Here is a 21,250-nt window from a genome sequence, read left to right on the forward strand (position 1 = left end):
AAAACTTTTTTCCCTTTTTTTCCGTCTCTTCACTTTTTCATTCGAATCTCCTGCTCTCTCTCTAGCTTTCGAAATCCTCTATCGCTCAAGCTTCTAAAGCTCTGCAACCTCCTCCGTTCACCCCTTCTGGTGAGGTTTCCACCGGTTTTCTGCTTCTGAAATCGTCCTAGGACTCGGCAAATCCCTTTCCGGCTTCCCTTTTTCTGGTAAGCTACGGTTCCTTTCATTTTCAGTTCCTTGATGTTTATTCTTCATTTGCTGTTGCCATTACTGTACTGTTTCAAGCTTTTTTAATTCATAAATTGTACATCTGAATGCAATCAACCATGATTTTGCCTTTATTTTGAACACACGCACTGTTTTGCCACTTTTTTGTACTTTTGCCACTGTTCTAGGCCATATACTCTTGCATTCTTCATGTTTTTGATAGCCCATCTCAATTCTTGTTTCTGAAACTTTGTTTTTGTTTTCTGTTTTTTACATCTTTTCCAGATTCTTGCTTTCAATCTGTGTTTCCATAGATTTAGGTCTGGGATTTGTCTGTAGAACCCATAACTTAGGAAAAAACTGAAACCTGCACCTACCTTATTGTTTGCCGAGGTCCCAATAACCTTTCAAAAACATCTTTTGAGACCCACCTTCTAAGATTAAGCCGATATCATGGGTATGTGGAAACATAGGGTAAACACCCCTTCTAAATTAGAATGCTTTAGACAGGAGTTTGAGATCCCAGCCGACGTCCATTTGAGGTTGGCTGGGGATGATGACTCTATCATGCCCACTGTCGACTCCATGCCTTTCCCCGTAGTCGCCTTTATCGAGTGTGGACTTCGGCTTCCACTAAATATTCTGTTTCGTGAGGTTCTCCATTACTATAAGTTGAACCCTATGCAACTGGCCATCAATTCTTACCGAGTGATCAATGGTATTATAGCCCTAGTTAAACAGGAAAACGCTAGGATCACCCTTGCCGACATTCAATATTGCTATACCATGTGTGGCCTTAACTTGAAAGAAAAAGGCTACATTTATTACCTTAAGCCGAGGTCCACAAATTTCAAAATTGTAGCCGACCTCCCAGACTCCAACAAGGGAGCTGGTGATGATTACTTTATTACCTCGGGGAACTGGGAGTTCGCCCCAGATGAAGACCTTCATCTCTTCCCTCTCCCACGATCAGTCTTTATAAAGGGTAATGGTAAGAGCCCTGCATTCATACTTGTTTTACTTTTAAAGTCTTGTATACTTTATCTGTTTCCTAATGTCTGCTTTGTCTTTACTTTTGCAGTTCTTCCTCAACCGCCAAAAAACTTTCGCCTATCCTTTGTTCGCAGCAAGGATTTAAAGAATTTACTGGACCTGCCAGTTCAGAAGCGAAAGGCACCCCTGCTTCTCAACTTCATCCCAACATACAAATCAGCTCTCCCCGACGTCCCCAGGAAAAAGAAGAAGAAGAGCTCATCTCCTCCCTCTACTACAACTCTTCCAGCTGCATCAACATCGCGAACAGACCAAGGATCAACCTCTGATCTAGCAGAACAGCCGTCGACCTCGGCTCCATACCTCATTCCACCATCCCAAAGAAAGCGTCGCCGACGTCTTGTTCTTACAACTGAGATGGGTCGCGCAAAGCCAGTTGCTAAAGACCTCCTGGCCGACATTCCATCATCCATTGATGAACGACCAACACAAACCCAACCTCCAGCAAAACCAAAAAGAATTAAGAAAGCTCAACCGAAGGCGAAAGTGACTCAGGTTGAGACTGAGGACACTTTGCCAGCCCCAAAACTAGCTTCAAGTCAGAAAACTGCCTCTGTCCCTTCGAAGAGGTCTGCCGAAGTACCTCTTTCCGAATTCTCTAAATCAAAAAGGCCGAGGTCATCTGCAACGACTTTGGGGTCAAAGAAACCAGATGCCCCCTGGGCCCCCGAAATCACCCTCGAGGATAAGCCCGTAATGGCAAGTGACAGCGCCGACGATATCAATGTCGGGGTTGCACTCAGTACCGCTCTACTTCTCCAAGGTGACCTGGAGCGGAACGCCCAGTATAGCGAGTATGAGAACTATGCCTTAATGTTACAGCACTTTGTTCAGGTAAACGTCTTCTTCTTGGTAAATTTTTCTTTCTCTTTATTTCCTACTTTGAATATTCTTCAATACCTCTGTTTTCTTTCAGGCCATCCAGCATGCCCATTCTTTCTCAATGCAATCTTTTGAGAATCGACAAAAGCTGGCCGACATGAAGAATGAGTTCTCTTCTATTCAAAAGATCAATAAAGGCCTTGAATCAAAAATGAAGAAGCTGGAGGATCAAGCCGAAGCTGCAATTAAAGCTCAGAATAATGCCGAAGAGAAGACTGAGGCGGCTGAGGCTATCAGAAAGGTGGCTGAGTCTCAAAGGAGAGAGGCCGAGGAAAAAATGGCCCAAGCTGAGAAAGAGCTTCAGGAGGCCCTGGCCACCAAAGAGGCTAAAATCAAAGAAGCCGACGAAAAGGCGTATTCACAGGGTATGGCCAACGTAACTGAGGCCTATGAAAAACAAGTGAAGCAAGCATGCAACAAGGGTTTCACCCTTGGTTAGATGTCTCTTCTGAAAAAACTTAATGTTCCTGATGACTCTCCATTGCGAAAGGCCGACGCCATTCCCTTGCCATTTCCTCCAGTCCCAATTCCAAGTGAAGATGTCGGCGAATCTGATGCTGAGGATGAGGCCGAGGATGAAGAGGACGAGGCTTTGATTAGAAAATCAAAAGATGCTGATGGGGCCAAGTCCCCTCTTCAGAATGAGCAAGTCCTAGACTTGACTCAGGACGAGGAAGATGATTTGGTTCCCATAGAAGCTGTTCCTGAGATTGCACCAGCCGACATCCCTTCTGAGGTCAAGACGGTTGAAGAAACTCTTCAAGAAATTGACGCCGAGATAGTGGCAGAGAAGGAGGCCGATGTGGTATCTGATCTTCAATTTAAACAATCTGGAGGAGAAGAGCCTTAGTTCTAAGTCTTCTTTTTACTTGTATCTTCTTGCTTCTTTATCTTAGGGAACAATGTATGTTCTTTGTATGGCCGATGTGCCCCCCTTTTTTCCTTGAATGTTAATACAACGTTTTTCTTTTATTGAATGCTTGTATTCCTGTCTTCTCTTCTTTGTATGATTCTATACTTAGAATATTTTGCATGTCTTATGTACTTTTCCTTCTTTGTGCAATCTTTCTCGGGGTGACACACCTCGGTTATGCCACCTGATGTTTTACTTCGGCAAGTACTTGTCCTGTAAATTGCTTACAAATTTCAACAAAGATAAACATATACTAGTTTAATCTCAACTTCGTAAACTTTTCGTAAGTTTCAACATCATCTCGGCTTAACTTCGGTTAAGCATTATCTCAGTTTAACTTCGGTTAAACATCATCTTCGGCTTAACTTCGGTTAAGCATCATCTCGGCTTAACCAACTTGTAAATTGTTACAAATTTCAACAAGCGGTAAACATCATATCGGTTTAACCAACTTGTAAATTGCTACAAATTTCAACAAGTGTTAAACAATGATCTCGGCTTAACTTAACTTGTAAATTGTCCACAAATTTCAACAAGTGTTAAACAATGATCTCGGCTTAACTTAACTTGCAAATTGTCCACAAATTTCAACAAGTGTTAAGCAATACTTTTCGGTTTAACCAACTTGTAAATTGTCCACAAATTTCAACAAGTGTTAAACAATGATCTCGGCTTAACTTAACTTGTAAATTGTCCACAAATTTCAACAAGTGTTAAACAATGATCTCGGCTTAACTTCCCTTGTAAATTGTCCACAAATTTCAACAATTGCTAAGCAATACTTTTCGGTTTAACCAACTTGTAAATTGTCCACAAATTTCAACAAGTGTTAAACAATGATCTCGGCTTAACTTCACTTGTAAATTGTCCACAAATTTCAACAAGTGTTAAGCTATGATCTCGGCTTAACTTAACTTGCAAATTGTCCACAAATTTCAACAAGTGTTAAGCAATACTTTTCGGTTTAACCAACTAGTAAATTGTCCACAAATTTCAACAAGTGTTAAACAATGATCTCGGCTTAACTTAACTTGTAAATTGTCCACAAATTTCAACAAGTGTTAAGCAATACTTTTCTGTTCCTTCTGCCCCCTAATGTGAGCCTGAGTTTCACTTGGGTTCGCATTATGCATGTATTCCAGAGACAATGTCAAGTATCTTGAAAACAGAACTGAATCTTTATTTATTTATTTATTTCGACAAATGGTCAAGGAACAAAGGAATTCTAATGATAGAAAAATTTCAAATTACAAGTGTTCCAAGATCTTGGCAATTTCTTTGCCCTCTTTATTTTCCCAGTACCGAGATGATCTTGTAGGGTCCTTCCCAATTTGGGTTAAGCTTGCCCTCTCTGGTAGCCTTCTTGTTGTTGATAACTGTTCTTAGGATGAGGTCACCATTCTGAAATTCTCTTGGACTGACCTTCTTGTCGTATGTTCTGGCAAGTTGTTGTTGGTATGCTGCAAGCTGGATTGCAGCTTTCTCTCTTCGTTCTTCCAGAAGATCTAGCTCTCGGGCTAAGAGAACATCATTAGTTCCGTTTTCTACCCCTTGGGTTCTGATTCCAGGGATGCCGATATCCAGTGGAATGACTGCTTCTGTGCTATAAGCCATGGCAAAGGGGTTTCCCCAATTGATCTTCTTGGCGTAGTCCGATATGGCCAGAGTACATTGGGCAGTTCGTCTATCCATTTTCCTTTTGCTGCCTGCAGCCTCTTCTTTATTCCATCCAAGATTACTTTGTTGGATGCCTCTGCTTGCTCATTGCTTTAGGAAAAACTTGGTGTTGAGAAGGAGTTCTTGATCTTGAATTTTGCACAAAAATTCTTCATCCCCATCCTGGACGAGGATTTTCTTTAGTGCTTCTTCGCTCTTCTCGGCTGGCTCCTTGCTGACATCTTCTAGGACTTCCACGTCCTTTTCTTCAATTTCTGCTTCCTCTAGCTCTCGAACGCTGCAAGTAGACTTCATTGCTGCCATGGAGCAACTTTTTGCCTACAGCTGATCACCCCTGACTTCTTCTATCCCATGCTCTGTTGGGAATCGCAACAGTTGATACAATGTTGAGGGAACTGCCCCTATCGCATGCAACCATGGTCTTCCTAAGATGATGTTGTAAGGGTAGGGTGTATCGATGACGGTGAATTCTGTCTTGATTTTCTTGGTGCCAGCCTGCACCTCCAAGCTTACTGCTCCCAGTGGCCATGTCGACGTTCTATTGAACCCGACCATTGGGCCGTTAGATCGTTCCATGTCATATGGGTGAAGGCCAAGCTCCTTGTAACATCGGATGTACATGATGTCACAAGAGCTTCCTTGGTCAATCAGGATGCGTTTCACTTGGCACTCCCTAACCTTGAGGGATACTACCAAGGCATCATTATGCCGGTGCTGGACCATCTCTAGGTCGGCTTCAGTGAAGGTTATCATCAGTCCCTGGTACTGTTCTGCCCGATGTCTTTTCTCTCCGACTTGATAGACATGTTGCAGGTGTTTTACCTTCTGGGTTTCTCCTCGGATTTCGTTTTCGTTGACCTTTGAGTGGATTACGTTGATTACCCGAGGTCCTCCTGCCTGTGGCTGTTGTGCTGGGGGAGGTGGGGCTGCTGGTGCTTAAGGCAATCTCGCCCGTTCTTCCCTTGTTCTGGTTTCATCAACAAGGTCTCTCAAATGTCCTTGTCTTACCAGGTCTTCCAAATATGTTTTTAGAGCTCTGCAACCCTGAGTCGTATGTCCATCTGCATTGTGATAGGCACAATGCCTACCTATGTTTCTTCCCATGAACTCTCCTAGAGTCTTTTCTGGCGTTCTGAAATAGGGCTGGTTTCGAATTTGATCCAGGACTTTGGGAATTGGGATCCGAAACACGGTTGTTACTGCTTGTGTGGCTCTTAGTTCTGCCTCTTGCTTGCTCGTTCCAATGTTACCTCGACCCCGCTTCGGCGAGCCGTTCCTTTTCTCCTGTTTTATCTCCCTATTTGTCGCTGTGTCTTCCTCGGCTCTGGCATACTTCTCGATTCTTGCCATGAGCTCTTCCATGCTTTTTGGCAAAGTTTTTGCCAAAGATTACAATTGTCTTTTAGGCCATTCTTGAATGATACGACTGCTACTTCTTGATTACATTCTGGTATTCGGTTGAATACCTCATAGTATCTTTTTGCATAGGCCCTAAGGCCTTCATCCTTACTGATCCTCAAGGCCATCAATGCGTCCACCCTTAATGGCTGTAGTTATTTGTCACGAACCAGGCCACAAACATCTCAGCCAGGCCTTCCCAAGTCTTCACGCTTCCCTTCAGTAGTTTATGGAACCAATCTGATGCAATCTCCCTGAAGGATGAGGGGAATACTTTGCAAAGCAATGACTCGTTCCCACTATACAATGCCATTGAGTTCAAATATAGTCCGACGTGGAAGTTGGGGTCTGACTTGCCGTCGTATATTTGAAACCTCGGCATACTGAATCTCTTTGGTGCCTCGAACCTGTCCAATTCCACCGAGAATGGTGTCCTCGGCTTATCTGGGGATGTTACCTCGGCTTCGGCATTCTGCTGTTTCCTCTTGAGGTAATTTCTTAAGTCTTCTTTGCTCCGCCCAGGAGCTCGGCTATCTTTCGACTTCAGTCTCTTCAGTATACTACTCTCGGCTTCGTGGTGAGCCCTTTTCGACCATTCTCCATGAGTTATGTCGAAGCACAGTGCCTGTCGCTGAACATGCCGATGTCCTCTGGGGTCTGCCTCCTTTGCGTGTTGCGTCCTTCGTGATTCTTCTCTTCTTGGCTCCCTTCGTCCGACCTCCCTGGAAGGTCGGTGAGAATGTCTTTCGCTCCTGTTGTGCTGGGGGGTTTCTGGAATTGCTTTCTGCCCTTGCTTCTGGGCATTGGCTGCTGGCATCGGCGTGTCTTGCAGCGGGTATGGTGGCTGCATGACGTTATTTTGCATCATAAAGTTGACAATCGATTGCAGGTCTGCCAACTTGTTTGCCATTTCTTTCACCTCTTCGTCCCTCCGCAGACATCTATCCTTCCATACCTGGAGGTCATCTTCATTGTAGTAGCCACTTTGATCTGGTTTGTTAGTCTGGCCGATGTCCTTTACGCCGGTATTCTGGTCACGAGCTTCTGCGTTGTATTCGTCTCCTGTGACATCAAGGTCAATGGGTCTCTCACTCCCAGCAGGAGTGTCGTCCCCTATTTTTTAATTATGTGCGTTACTGGCCATTTATTCTCCTATCTTTCCCACAGACAGCGCCAAATTGTGTGGGTGATTTTCTGACCACACTGCCCGCCTAGTAATCAACTGGAAAAGCACTGGCAGAATAGATGGCCTCTAGCTAACCTGCAACAGAAAGAGAAGTCTCCGGCGATGGTTCAACCACCCGGGGGCACTCTGACGATCAAGTCAGTATATCTCTCAAAGATAATCAAGTGCTAAACTTACTGCTCAAAGCATAAAATTGAGTACCTTAGACCCACGGGGGTGCCTCTCTTTTATAGCCAACTCAATCCTAATCTCATTAGAAGCTTGACTTCTATGGACTCCATTCAGTACTTACTTTGGATTTCACAAGTGATAAAGATAAACTCCCTAAGAGATTTATCCTCATCTTGACTAGGTCTCCTCTTCATTCTAGGACTTCTTGTCCCTTATCCGTTTATCTCGGATTCCGATATCTTCGGAGATAACCTCGGCCTTGCCGAGATAACCTCGGCGTCACAACCAGGACACGTGGCACCTCAGCTGACACGTCGGCGTCACCTTGCCACGTGTTGGTATTTCAGAAAATACATCCCTACATGTCCTAACTAATCAAGAGGAAAACAAACGAGAAATAATTAAAATAAAATTATTTACAAAGAGATTTAAAGAAAGTATATTTTATACCACCTAAATTATCTTAAAACAATTCCTCCGTCATCAATACTTTAATCATTTGATATTGCTCCATAAATTTCCAAAGTTAACTGATCAAAATTATAAGATAATAGACATGAAAGGTTTGATAAAATCTGTAATTTTTTTCTCAAATAAAAATGTCAATTCTCACTCTAAATATTTCATGATAATTAATGAGCGAGAAGGAGTTGAAGCAAGTGAACGAAGCATAAGAAAAGATGGAGGAGAGGTGAGGGTAGTGTTTGGTTTAGTTTTACAATTGTGATTTCAATCAAAAAAAAGTTTAATTTTTTTTGCAAAATTTATAATCAAACACTCAACTTAAAACTCAATTCAAAAACTATTTTCAAAACTTATAACTAAACATACAACTCAAAACTCTTAACCAAACTCTTTTCAAAAAAAATTTTCAAACCTCTATTTAAAAAAAATTTAAAAAATTGTTTTTTAAAATTATTTTTTATTTTATATTTTTTTGAAAAAATGTTTTTTTCAAAAAAATTTGTTTATTTTATTTTTGAACACAAATATTTTTTATTTTTTTGTTTTTTCAAAAAAAATGTTTTAACCTTTCTTTGTAGTTTCTCAGTCATTTTCTTTATATTTCACTAGCAAATTCTCAAGTTTGAAAAATAAATAAATTCTATTTTCAGATAATTAACTTTAATATAAGGAGAGTAATGACAAAGCAATTACCAATAAATAAATAAAAAAAGTAATGAAAAAAAAGCATTAAGCAAGTCTCTTCCTAGAATCATAGCAATGGTATCTATTTTATATGTGGCTCATAACCTTTCTTTGCAATTTCTCAATCATCTCTCTACATTTCACAGGCAAATTCTCAAGTTTGGAAAAAAATCTATATTTTCAGATCATAAACTTTAATAGAGGGAGAGTAGATATAATAATAGTTAAGATTTTTGTTAAGTTAATGTAAAAAAAAAAAAAAAAAGTCTGATTATATTTTTGTTTTCAATTATGTTCATAAAGAATATTCAATTACTACTAATTATTCACTTTTTTGTGTTGGCATAAATTAAAATTTTAAATTTTACAGTACCTGTTTTCGATGAAAAGGTATATGTATTTTTATCCCCTAAAGTTTGAATTCTGGATATGTTCCTGATTAAAGACCCTGTTAAATAATTAGACCTTTTTAGCATTTTTGTTTGGTAAAAAAAAAAAAAGAAAAGATAATTGGAACTTGATATGAAAATTTTGTTTGATAAACTGTTTTTGATAATTACTTTTGGGAACAATCCTTTTTTATAGTGAAATTAAAAGATTCTTTCAATAAAAAATCTGTAAACATTCCACACTTTCTTATTTTGAAAATACAAAATCATTTGATAAAAAATTTGACAATTTTGATAGTTTTTTCCACAAAGATTAATACGAAACTCATCTACAAAAATTACATAGAGAAAGAGGGAGGGAGAAACATTTTATTCACAAAAATGAGTAATTGGCATGATGGTTGTGTGTGATATGAGAAAAGCCTCGTAACAAACAAACACCATTACTCATTACATATTACAATAAGAAAATAAACAAGTGCAAATTTTAACCATTAATTTTTATAGTTTCGTTTTAGTGTCATTTTGATTTTAATTAATTCAATTTCAATTTTAATTTTTAATTTTTTCAATTTAAACTAATTAATTGCAATCTTTAAGTTCTTTTTTTTTTTTTTAAATATGAAAAGTGCACACATAAATAGCATGAGTTACGCTTTTAAGAGCAAAATTGTAAATTTTCTTAACTGAGTGAGTCAATCTCAATCATCTCATTAACGATTTTACTTCAAAAACACTAATTGACATTATTAATTAAATCAAATTAATACAAAATTTAAAATTAAAATCAATATTAAATCAATTAAAAATGTGAGAATCAAAATGATATACGAAAACTCCCAATTTAATTTACCCAATAAACATTACCACTTTCCCTATCTTGATTCCAGGAAAGATCCAACAAGGCCACCGGTTGGCAAGCTATCAACTTGCAACCTAACACAAGAAAATAAAACAAACAACAAAATCAAATCAAGGCCCAAAAAAACCCAAAACAAAAAAAAAAAATTATGGCAAAAAAGAATATTTTTTTTAATAATTTGTGAGACAAATCTTCATGAAAATAATCAAAAATAAAAAATTTAGTCCTCCATTTGTATTAAAAAATATTGTTCGGACTCATGAAATTCTCTGAATTTTATTCTAATAATCTAAACTGTTTGATATAATGAATGTATTATACCGGTGATCTTTATAATTAATTTTAAATTTCACTCTAATTTCTTTTTTATTTTACTCAGTTTTTTTTATATTTTAAATTCAATAATAATAACGAAAAAAATCACATTTCAACAAAAAAAAAATTAAAAATGTAAGAAACAAAACCCAAAACTATATTGTCGGGTAAAGATTGAAAAACTGCTAAGCCACTCTCCACCAACTGAGAAAAACCATGATAAAGATATAAATTCATTTAAAAATATATTAAAAAATAATTGGGTTCTACCAACTTGGGTTCTTTTATTTTTTTGACATGTTTTCGCAAAGGGACCAGGAGCCAATGAAAGAAGACGCCATTTTTGACTTATCACGGCACTCAAAAAATAGTCAACAACCTCTCTCTTTGCTTTGTTTTGCTTTTGCTTCGCTTTACTTTGCTTTTGCTTTTGATCTGTTGGTTTTTTTCCTTCTGTAATCGGAAACAATGCCTGTAGCAGAGATCTTTCTCTCTGCCTTCGTCAAATTGCTGTTTGAGAAGATGTCCTCTTTTGCCTCCTCCAAATTACCCTCCTTTGAAGGTATTGATACCCAGCTCACCAATTGGACCAATATGCTGTCTCAAATTGAAGCTCTTCTGATTGACGCGGAGGAGAAGCAAATGAAAGATCGAGCCGTGAACCTGTGGCTCGACGATCTCCAGGATCTGGCATATGATTTGGATGATTTAGTGGATGAGTTCGCCACCGAAGCTTTGCAACACAAGCTCAAGGCAAAGCCGCCCCAAGCTAGTTCGAGCAAGGTATGGAACCTCATCCCTCATTTCAAGCCAAGAGATGTTATGTTTAATTTCAAAATGAAGTCCAAGATTGAGGAGATCAATACCAGATTGCACAATAGTTTTCAACAATGTTCAAAATTTAATTTGGTTAAGATTGTTGGACCCCTCACACCTACTAAGACTTGGCAAAGACCAGACTCTACATCTATAATTGATGAACCTCGTGTTTACGGCCGGGAACACGATCAGAGTAGGATAATTGAGTTGCTTGTAAAGGGGATGTATCAAATCATAGCAACGTTGGCATAATTCCCATAGTGGGTATGGGTGGGATTGGCAAGACCACCCTGGCTCAGATGGTATACAATGATGAAACCGTGAAGAAACATTTCGATTTGAAAGCCTGGGTCTGTGTGTCAGATGAGTTCAACATTATGAGAATAACAAAATTAATTCTCGAGTCAGTGACTTCCCAGACATGTAATTTTAATGGCTTGGATCAAGTTCAAGTTCAACTGCAGAAGGCTTTGGCTGGAAGGAAGTTCTTAATTGTTTTAGATGATGTCTGGAACAAAAAATACAGTGACTGGAATGTTTTGAAAAAACCTTTCAGTGATGGAGCCCAAGGGAGTAAAGTTGTGGTGACTACACGTAACAGAGATGTTGCAAGAACTATGGGAGCTGTTGAACTTCATGACATTGAGGTCCTATCAAAGGAAGATTGTTGGTTGTTGTTTGCACAACATGCCTTCGAGCATAGAAGTATTGATGCAAATCCAAATTTGGTATCAATAGGTAAGGAAATTGTGGAGAAATGCAAAGGTTTGCCTCTGGCTGCTAAGACACTCGGTGGCCTTTTACGTTGCAAAGAACGAGATGAGGACTGGGTAGATGTATTGTGTAATAAAATATGGGATTTATCACACGAAGAAAGTGACATCCTTCCAGCTTTGAGATTAAGTTACCATCATCTCCCTTCGCATTTGAAGCAGTGTTTTGCATACTGCTCAATAATACCCAAGGACTATGAATTTGAGGAAAAAGAGATAGTCTTGTAATGGATGGCAGAGGGTTTCATTCCGCCAAAAAGAGAGAAACAAATGGAAGATATAGGAGGTGAGTACTTTCGGGAATTGTTGTCAAGGTCTTTTTTCCAGCCATCAAGTACCGATAAAAGTTCTAAATTTGTGATGCACGACCTCATCAATGATTTGGCTCAAGGAGTTGCAAGAGATACTTGTTTTAGATTGGAGGATAAATTGAAATATCAGGAGCAATGCAAAAATATAAAGAAAGCTCGACATTCATCTTACATGCAGGAGTACCATGAGGGTATGAAAAAATTTGAGATCTTTGACAAAGCCACGCATTTACGGACCTTCTTACCATTTTCCTTAGAATCTGATTCAGATTTTTATTTGGCAAGCAATGTTCCCCGTAATCTATTGCCGAAGCTAAAACGCTTGAGGGTGCTCAATATGAGTAGATATTGCATCACAGAAGTTCCAAATTCTGTTGGAGATTTGAAACATCTGCGGTATTTTAACCTATCCCACACCTCCATTGAAGAATTACCTGAATCACTAGGCTCTCTCTACAATCTACAAATATTGATGTTGAGAGGATGTCGAAAACTGAAAAAGTTGCCAACAGACTTGGGAAACCTAATTGATCTACGTCATCTCGATACTACAAATGCACATTCCTTAGAAGAAATGCCACTGGGAATAGGTAAGTTGGTTAGTCTTCGAACACTATCCAATTTTATTGTTACTAAAAACAGTGGGCATCGGTTAAGAGAGTTGGAGAACTTAATTTATCTTCGGGGGAAGCTTTGCCTATCTGGGTTACAGAACGTGGTGGTTCCATTAGATGCAAGGGAGGCAAATTTAAATGATAAGAAGGGGTTAGATGTGTTATCAATGGAATGGAGTGTTAACTCAGGTGATTCACAAGATGGAAGAGTTGAAACAGAAGTGCTTGACATGCTACAACCTCACAAGAATTTAAAAAAGCTCCATATCAAAGGCTACCTTGGTACAGGATTTCCGACTTGGATAGGAGATCCTCTGTTCTCCAATATGGCTTACCTAAGTTTAGAAAATTGTGGAAATTGTGCATCCTTGCCACCTCTCGGACGACTACCCTCCCTCAAAAAGCTTTACATTAAAGGAATGCGTGTTCTAAAGCATGTTGGTTGTGAGTTCTATGGGCAAGGTGGTGAACCTTTTCCGTTACTGGAGACTCTAAGCTTTGAGAATATGCCAGAATGGGAGGATTGGTATACTTTTGGAGATCACAAGGAAGTTCAACCATTCACTCTTGTTAGTGAGCTCTCCATCAAAAATTGTCCTAAACTTGTTGAAATGTTGCCAAGTGATCTACCTTGTTTGAATAAGCTACAGATCTCGAACTGCCCCAACCTCTGCGGAATGATGCCCAAGGATCTATCTTGTTTGAATAATCTAGAGATTTCAGAGTGCCCGCAATTCCTAGTTGAAGGTTCCAGCATTAGCCTCCCGTCACTCACCTCGATAGCTATGAATGACATTCCTCTAACAAGCCTTGAAGCGGTCCTTGAGATGAGGAGTATGGTTGATGATGAAGTGATATCGGCAAATGCAAAGTCTAAGCATCTGAGTTCAATAACTTCCTTGAGCATTGGGATGATTAAGAAACTCGAGCTCTTGCCGAAATGGGTTACTCATGGGCTGATGGAAGTCGAGGAATTGAACATTAGAAGGTGTGAAGAACTCAAGACACTGTGGAAGAATGAGGCGAGAGTGCAACACAGCTTGCCTGCATTCCGACGTTTGAGAATTGAAGACTGCCCCCAGTTTGTTTCGTTGTTTGAAGAAGATGAGGATGAAGAAAATGAAGGGCAACATCAGCAACAACAACAAGAGGGACTCCCTAGCATAGTGAGGCTTGAGCATCTAACAATAATTAATTGTGAAAAGCTGCTGGATAAACTGCCACGGCTGCTACATACCTTCTCTTTTCTTCGAGAGTTGTATGTCTTGAAGTGTCCAAGTCTCGGCTCTTTTCCAGAGACAGGTTTTCCGTGCACGCTGAAAAAACTCCAGATACGTGATTGTGAGGCTCTGCAATCCTTATTCGGGTGGATGACGCAGATTAATGACAATAATCTTGAAGTGTTATGGGTTGAGAATTGTCCATCCCTCACATGCTTGATATCGTCCAGAGGTGGGGGGCTACCGCCCACACTCAAAGAGCTTGACATTTGGGGGTGTAAAAAGTTGGAGGCACTGCTAGTAGAGGAGGGGATGGAAATTAACTGTCCATCTCTTGAGTCTGTTTGGATCAGTGGTTGTGATAGGCTGAAATACTTGCCAGATGCCCTTCCTAATCTCAGGAATCTCAGTCGATCGCGCTTGTATGGGTGTAAGAATTTGGAGTACATTCCGGAAGGATGGTTCCACTCTGTAACAAATCTGACAGATTTGAATATCATGGGATGCAACAAACTGAAGGCCCTACCACACGGATTGCAGAGCATCAACTACCTCACTTCTCTTGAAGAGCTGTGTATGAATATTTCACAATGGAACAACAACTTCAAGAAGATTGGTTTGCACAGTTTACCCTCTCTTAAAACACTGTCGATTTCAGGGGAAGAAGAAGAACATCCTGTGGGTTCCAGCTTTCCGATAGATGGGATGTTGCTGCCCACCTCTCTGATCTGTCTTCGCATCTTAGGTTTCCGAAATCTGGAGAAGCTATCTTCTAAATTGTTTCAAAACCTCGCCTCTCTTGAAGAACTTGAAATCCTTGGTTGCCCTAGGCTCAAATCTTTACCAGTGCAAAGGCTACCTCCCTCACTTAAGGAATTGTTGATCGAGAGATGTCCGAGACTAACAGGGAAGTGTGAAAAGGGAAAAGGCAAATATCGGCCCCACTTAGCTCACATTCCTCACGTCGATGTCAGTTGAGTGATCAGCACTGTGGAGATTCCACCGCAATACAAGCAGTCAAATTGCCAGGTATCAAAACAGAAACTAATTTGATAAATATAAACATTTAAAAATTATTTTCAGATTTTAAATTTAGAGGACCATTATGGGATGAGTAAATAATTTTTTAAATTTTGGTTGGTTTTGGAGGTTTCAAAAATAGTTTTAAATTTTTAATTCATATTTTTTTAATATATTGACTAATTTGTTTTATTTTTTAAATACATCTAATCTGCATATATTTTTAAAAAATTTTAAAATTTAAAAAATATTTAAAAATTTTAATAAATACAAAATACATACAAAAACGTATTAAATTTGTATATTTGTTAATATTTAGTGATTTTTTAAACGATTTTTTTCATAAATTTTATATGGTTTAGGTTTATTTAGATTGAGTGTATCTAAAACTTAAAAAATATTGATTAAAATACTTAAAAAGTTCACTAAAAATAATAAAATATAGATTGAAACTTAAAAACTATTTTTGAAAGCTCCAAAACAAAACATAGTTTTAAAAATTATTTCAAATTCGAAAACTAAATGACTTTTGGATTTTCAAATTTCTAAAAACTATTTTTAGAATATACAGCCAAACAAATTTTTAGAAAATTATCTGTCAAAATTGATTATGAAAACCAAGCCTTAGTTTGGGTTTTCTAGGCTGGTCATTAAAAAGGGCGTCTCCGATGAACGAAGCTCCCGTTTAAGCGGGGTTTGAGGAAAGGTTGATGTACGCAGCCTTACTCTCACAAGTAGAGAGGCTATTAATAAATTATTTTTATATTTGTTAAGTTGTTGCCTATCTAGTGACCGGGAAAAGTCAGATTGAAAGTGATTAAGTTAGTAAAAATTCTTGTTGGAGGGAGAATTTTTTGGCCGGTCAAATGAGGGTAATGTTAAAAATAAAAAAAAATAAAAAATGAAAGAGAATGAAATGCTGTGAAATTATGTAAGTAGTTTGCAAATGCTGAGAAAAATTAAACAATTTTTTTGTTATTGTAAGAGCTAACTTAAAAAGTTACAAACAAATATACGCATATCAGGTGTCCAAATTTCATTTTGGTGAGTTGTTCTAATAAATATGGAAACTGAAAACAATTTTAATTGTATACTTAAGTTACATTTTTTGCATGAAAAGAATTTATTAGAGTATTAAGTTTTATCAATCTATAAGGGATTATTTGATGCAGAAATGTGCTTTCAAGGATCTGAATACAGAGAAAGATTTCTTCCGATAGATTTCCTCATCTGCTTTTATTTCCCAAGGAAACCACAACAAATGGAAGAGTCCTCATTTCTTTCCAACTTTGTGCATTTGTTCCTGGATATCCTGTCCATCCAGTGATTGTTCGCTATCCCCTTGTACACTTTGACCAATCCTGGTAAGAATTTTCTTTAGTTGAAACCGTTTTGGTGTTGTCTTTTGTAATATCTTTACCTAATTTGCATCATATGGCCTTTCATTTTGTTTAGGGGAAATATAGCTTTGGGAAAGCTCATGTTTAGAATGTTCAGAGTTTCACAATTTCATGGAGGTATGTTGAGTGATTTTTTATTTATCTATAGTTACATATATTGAAAATGTAGTGAGTTTGGCTTCCCCAACTATTTTTGTTTGTAAAATTTTTGGATAGTATGGTGTATAAGGTGGCAATTTATATATATAGGTTGTTATAGTGATGCCTCATTTTGCTATTTTTATTTTAATTACTAACTCACTCTCGTAGATCATCAATACTGATTATTCATCAGCTTAAATGTACATGCATTTATATGATGTGTCCCTGACTATATTATAATTTGAATTTTGGTTACTGAATAACTTGTGTGTTGTAAAAAGTTGAATGAAGTCATTTATTGAATTGTACAGGTAGAGTATCTTCCTATTTTTTTACCCCTTGAAAATCTGTAGGAAAATGCTGCCCATTTTGCTCAGAGGGTGAGTCGACATTATTTGATTAATCTTTGTTTCCTTGTTGGCTATAGTTGATATTTTAATATTAAGTATATTCTTATACATCAAAGTTTTTAATGGGCACATTACTTACAATTTGTTAATTTTTTGTATATTGCTAACAGGTTCTGTATTTCACATGCTTAATCTCCTAAGCAATTCAGAACCAGTGGATGTTTAACACACCGTAAATATTGTAATTGAATTTGTGTGATGTTATGTCTACTGCATTTGTGTGTGGAAGCCTGTCCTTTTTTTTCGCATCTCTACACAAAGAATTAGACAATTGATGAATGGCCTTTGGATTCAAAGTAATATTATATATATACAAAGATCAAAATTTTGTTTCGGTGTGTTGTCTCAAAAAGTACAGAAACAAAAACATCTCGGAAATATTTTATGAAATAAAGATCAAATCGAAATGTTTGAAAATATAAATTGAAATATATCTAAATGTATAAACGCCTAATAATTGATTAATTAAACAAATTGAGATTGATATAGTCATTCACGTAAAAGAATTAAAAAATTAATGTTACTATGAACTAAAAATTATTAAGTATTGTCAAATAACTCAATTTTATTAAACAAAAATTTCCAACAAGGTCTAAAAAGTTACTGAAACAGTAGTAATAAATGTTTATGAAAATTTCTAAATTTGTATAGATACAATTTACTCTTTTGGTATATCACACTATGTTTTGGTATGTTTCACTATGTTTTGGCGTGTTTCAATGAAAACACTAGAATTTTGTTATTCCACTAGTGTTTCGTTTCAGTCTCTTGGAAAATGGAAACACTTCATTTCAATGGAAACAAATGACAATTTTGTTCCTCAGATATATTAAAGATAAATCCATATCAAAAAGTTTTTCATTCATGTGTTGTCTACGTTTTCCATGTTATTTGGTTCCAAACAAATGTCATATGGTACCTATTAAAATTGGGTGTAACTGCACATGCAACAGCCCTCGTATCTTCTATGTACACTATGTTAACTTACTACAATTGAAGGAATAGTTTCCTATTGTCCATCTTTAATTTGGAAAAAATTTCCCTTTTGTATTCTTTTACTAGCTGTTGGTGTATTGCCTTGATTCTTAGGGTCAAGTGACCCCACTGGAAATTTGAAAATCTGAAATTATTATTCAGACTTTTTGAAAATTTTATTTTAAATGAGGTCAATCTTGTACACTAAAAGTATGAACTATTTTCATAAAGCATAGAGATTAATATATACTCATGTTACCCTTTTTTTCCTTCTAATATTTTAGTTATTCTTTTTCATTTTCTTCTTTCTTTGAATTCTTTTGTAGGTGTTCACATGTTATTTACCTTATATATCACTATTTTCCTAATATCCAAGGAGATGATTACGACATTCTGTGACAATTTAGGAGAGGATTTATGCTTATATTTAAAAAAGGTGGGGAAAAAAAAAGAGAGAAGAGAACTTGTGGCATTAAAAAGGAATTGCCAACAAACGCGGTGTAGTTTTCTTCAACTAAATTAATTAAACAAATCTTATGTTCAAAGGATATATTTGAATTAAATTTGTTCAAAATTTTAATGAAGGAAAATATTATCCATTTGTGATTTACAGAATCAATTGTTTAACTTTATTGGCATTTATGGAATTTTAGTATTAGTGATGTAAGCGGTCATTTATTCGATTTTTGTAAAAATTAACTATTCTGGTTTTTGCTTTCATTATGGTATTTGTAATTTGGTAACTATAAATTACTTGATCCAGTTTTGTATATTACGCAAGTTTATTAGCATAAATTATGTGTAATTGAAGGTTGATATTAGTAGTGAATTGTTTAATGGACGTTTCTGGCTCCGCAATGGTTGATTCTTAGAACTTATTCTTTGTAATATGGAGAAGAATCGTATTTTTGTGAACTTGATGATTATCTAACAGCACACTCCATTTTGGATTTGTCTTGATTTGCCATTTGAGCTGCCTTGAGTATATATATCATTCTCTCTAAGTTATTTGTGGATATTGAGTTTTTAATCTATCAATTCATCCCTGATGGATATATGCAGACTAGCCATGCTATAGTTACCTCTCTTAATGTTACAAATGAAGAAGTTATTGAAATTGAATGATTTTCATTAGATTGAAAACTCAGATATATAGTACCTTATATACACTCCACATGTTTACGAAATATTTAACTAAAACATCTACCTAACTCACTCTGTTACAACAAGTTGAATTAACACTAGACTTGTTTGGTTTGCAGGACAACATATCTCTAGTCTAGTCTTAGATTGAATCCTGGATTGCTGAGTCTTGATTGGTTACACTAACTGTACAAACATCTCATTCCTATGGGGACATCATGCAGCTTGCAAAAGCTTCCGAGTCCAAACAAGTCACTTTTCGTGCTCCATGTGTTTTGGCTTTATAGTTTATCTTGCTTTTAGGTCACAAAAATGATCTTGTACTTCATTCAAACATTCTATGAAGTGCTAGATTTTAGCTCTTAAACTTAATTTGATGGCCTTTTTCGCGATGGGCCAAGAATATTTGATGCAGCTGCAATGATGGAATTTATATTGTCTCCTTGGGATCTCGTAATGTATTAGGTGTTGGCCTTGAAGCACACCATTTGATGCTTATAATTCCTCTCTTCCAAAATAAATAAGTTGAATCAATGTTTTTATTAATGACTATTGATTAATCTATATATTACTGAATGGAGGAAGGATCATAGATTAATTTGAAAAAATAAAGGTGAAAAACGCACCAGAGAAGTTTTGGAAAAACTGATGTGCCAGTAAAAGGTTTTTTATTCCTTTACTTCTAGCAAGGAGATTTTTCCATCTCAAATGGAATCTTGAAATAGATCTTTAAAATGTAAATACAATATTACTTCTATCTGTATTAATTGGTTTCTTTTCTATGGTTTCAGTAAACTTTGAATTGTTAATCAATGGAACATGAAAAAATAAAATACCTTGGAAATGAAATTTAAGGTCGTAATTTTGTGGGAAGGAGAGTATAGATGTTTAGTGCATTATGTCTGTGTCATAGCACTTGACAGGTACACCTTGAATATTTAGTGAAGGTGTAGATAAGCCAAATCAAGCAATATATCTTGCAGTCCAAATTCTTAAGCATACTTCTAGCTGCTTAACCTTGGCTGGTGAGGAGTAGATTGTTTTCAAACTTGGCAAGAGCTAAGCCAATCTTGCTCAATTGATAAGTGTATCATCATTGCATAATGGGTAATCCATTATGGAAAACTCGAATATCGGTGTAAGGTGTAGGTATGTGTCTAGGTGTTGGATTTATCTAATTCTCATGTCCAAGGACACCACAACATGACTAGATTTCATATTTGTTCAACATTTTTTTTATTCAGTGATGATACGTAGCTCGAAATTTCCAAGTTCGAATTTGCCCCGAATCCAAAACGACGTCATTTTAAACGGTAGTTTCGTTTTACGAGGGGGTTATTTAATGAAAATTATCTTACCGGTAAGAGAATTTTAATATATCTTATCAGTAAGAGAATCCAAAACGGCATCATTTTGAGTTTCGAGCCAACTATTTTCGAGCTTCCAGGTATTATTCTTTTTTATTTTATATTTTTTTAGCATAGAATGGTATTTGCTACAAAAAATTGAGCATTTTATGAATGAAATGGAAGTCTAATGCATAGTGATATAGTAAACTCAAACCATTTAGACATTCTTGTTTGGTGCATGTCCAACTAGACATGTCAGTTGCATTTCCCATACGGAACCGTTACCCTTACACACGTGGCATGTCTATGTATCGGACACATCCATGTGGCTTGTCAAATTATTAATTATTATTTTTTGCAAAACATGATGGGAACACTTCACGAACACATGTCCTATGTCTGAATAATTCTCTTAGAAAATTGATTTGGGTTCAAAGTAAATATAGGGAAATGGGGGAGAGAAGTGAAAAATAAATAAATAGTAAATACACCCACATATAACATCGATGCTTCTCATATCTTTGTGCCCTAACTTAATGTTCATATACATAGCAAATAAATATATATAAAAGAAATTTCGTACCCCCTCTGTTCGTATCTTAATTTTTTGAGAATTCCATGTCCCATGTCTGTACTCATATCTAGGTCTCTTAGGCTACCACTGTGAAACCTAAAAGGATACACGAAAGCACTTCACTTTCAAATTCAACTGAGATATCAAATCCATTCATACATTAGCACCTTCTTGATACACAAAGCCAACCAAATGAAAAACAACAAATATAATTTTTTAACAAATATAATTTTTTTTTTACTTTAAGCTCATATGATGGAAATCCATCTCTTAGGCTGTGTTTGGATCATAGATTTGGG

General features: G+C 36.8%; 1 protein-coding gene across 1 annotated transcript; it reads left to right on the forward strand.

The window, feature by feature from the left end:
• Window positions 1-10,522: 10,522 nt before the first annotated feature.
• LOC114312516 (putative disease resistance RPP13-like protein 1) lies at window positions 10,523-19,574 on the forward strand. Its single transcript, XM_082916873.1, is given in 5 exon segments — window positions 10,523-11,249; window positions 11,252-14,968; window positions 16,132-16,323; window positions 16,415-16,476; window positions 19,148-19,574. Coding segments are annotated over 2 exon segments (4,245 nt in total). The 5' UTR covers window positions 10,523-10,670; the 3' UTR covers window positions 14,918-14,968; window positions 16,132-16,323; window positions 16,415-16,476; window positions 19,148-19,574.
• Window positions 19,575-21,250: the final 1,676 nt, after the last annotated feature.

This window comes from Camellia sinensis, chromosome 2 (genome assembly GCF_055761805.1).
Source record: "Camellia sinensis isolate YWXY chromosome 2, ASM5576180v1, whole genome shotgun sequence".
Taxonomy (NCBI): domain Eukaryota; kingdom Viridiplantae; phylum Streptophyta; class Magnoliopsida; order Ericales; family Theaceae; genus Camellia; species Camellia sinensis.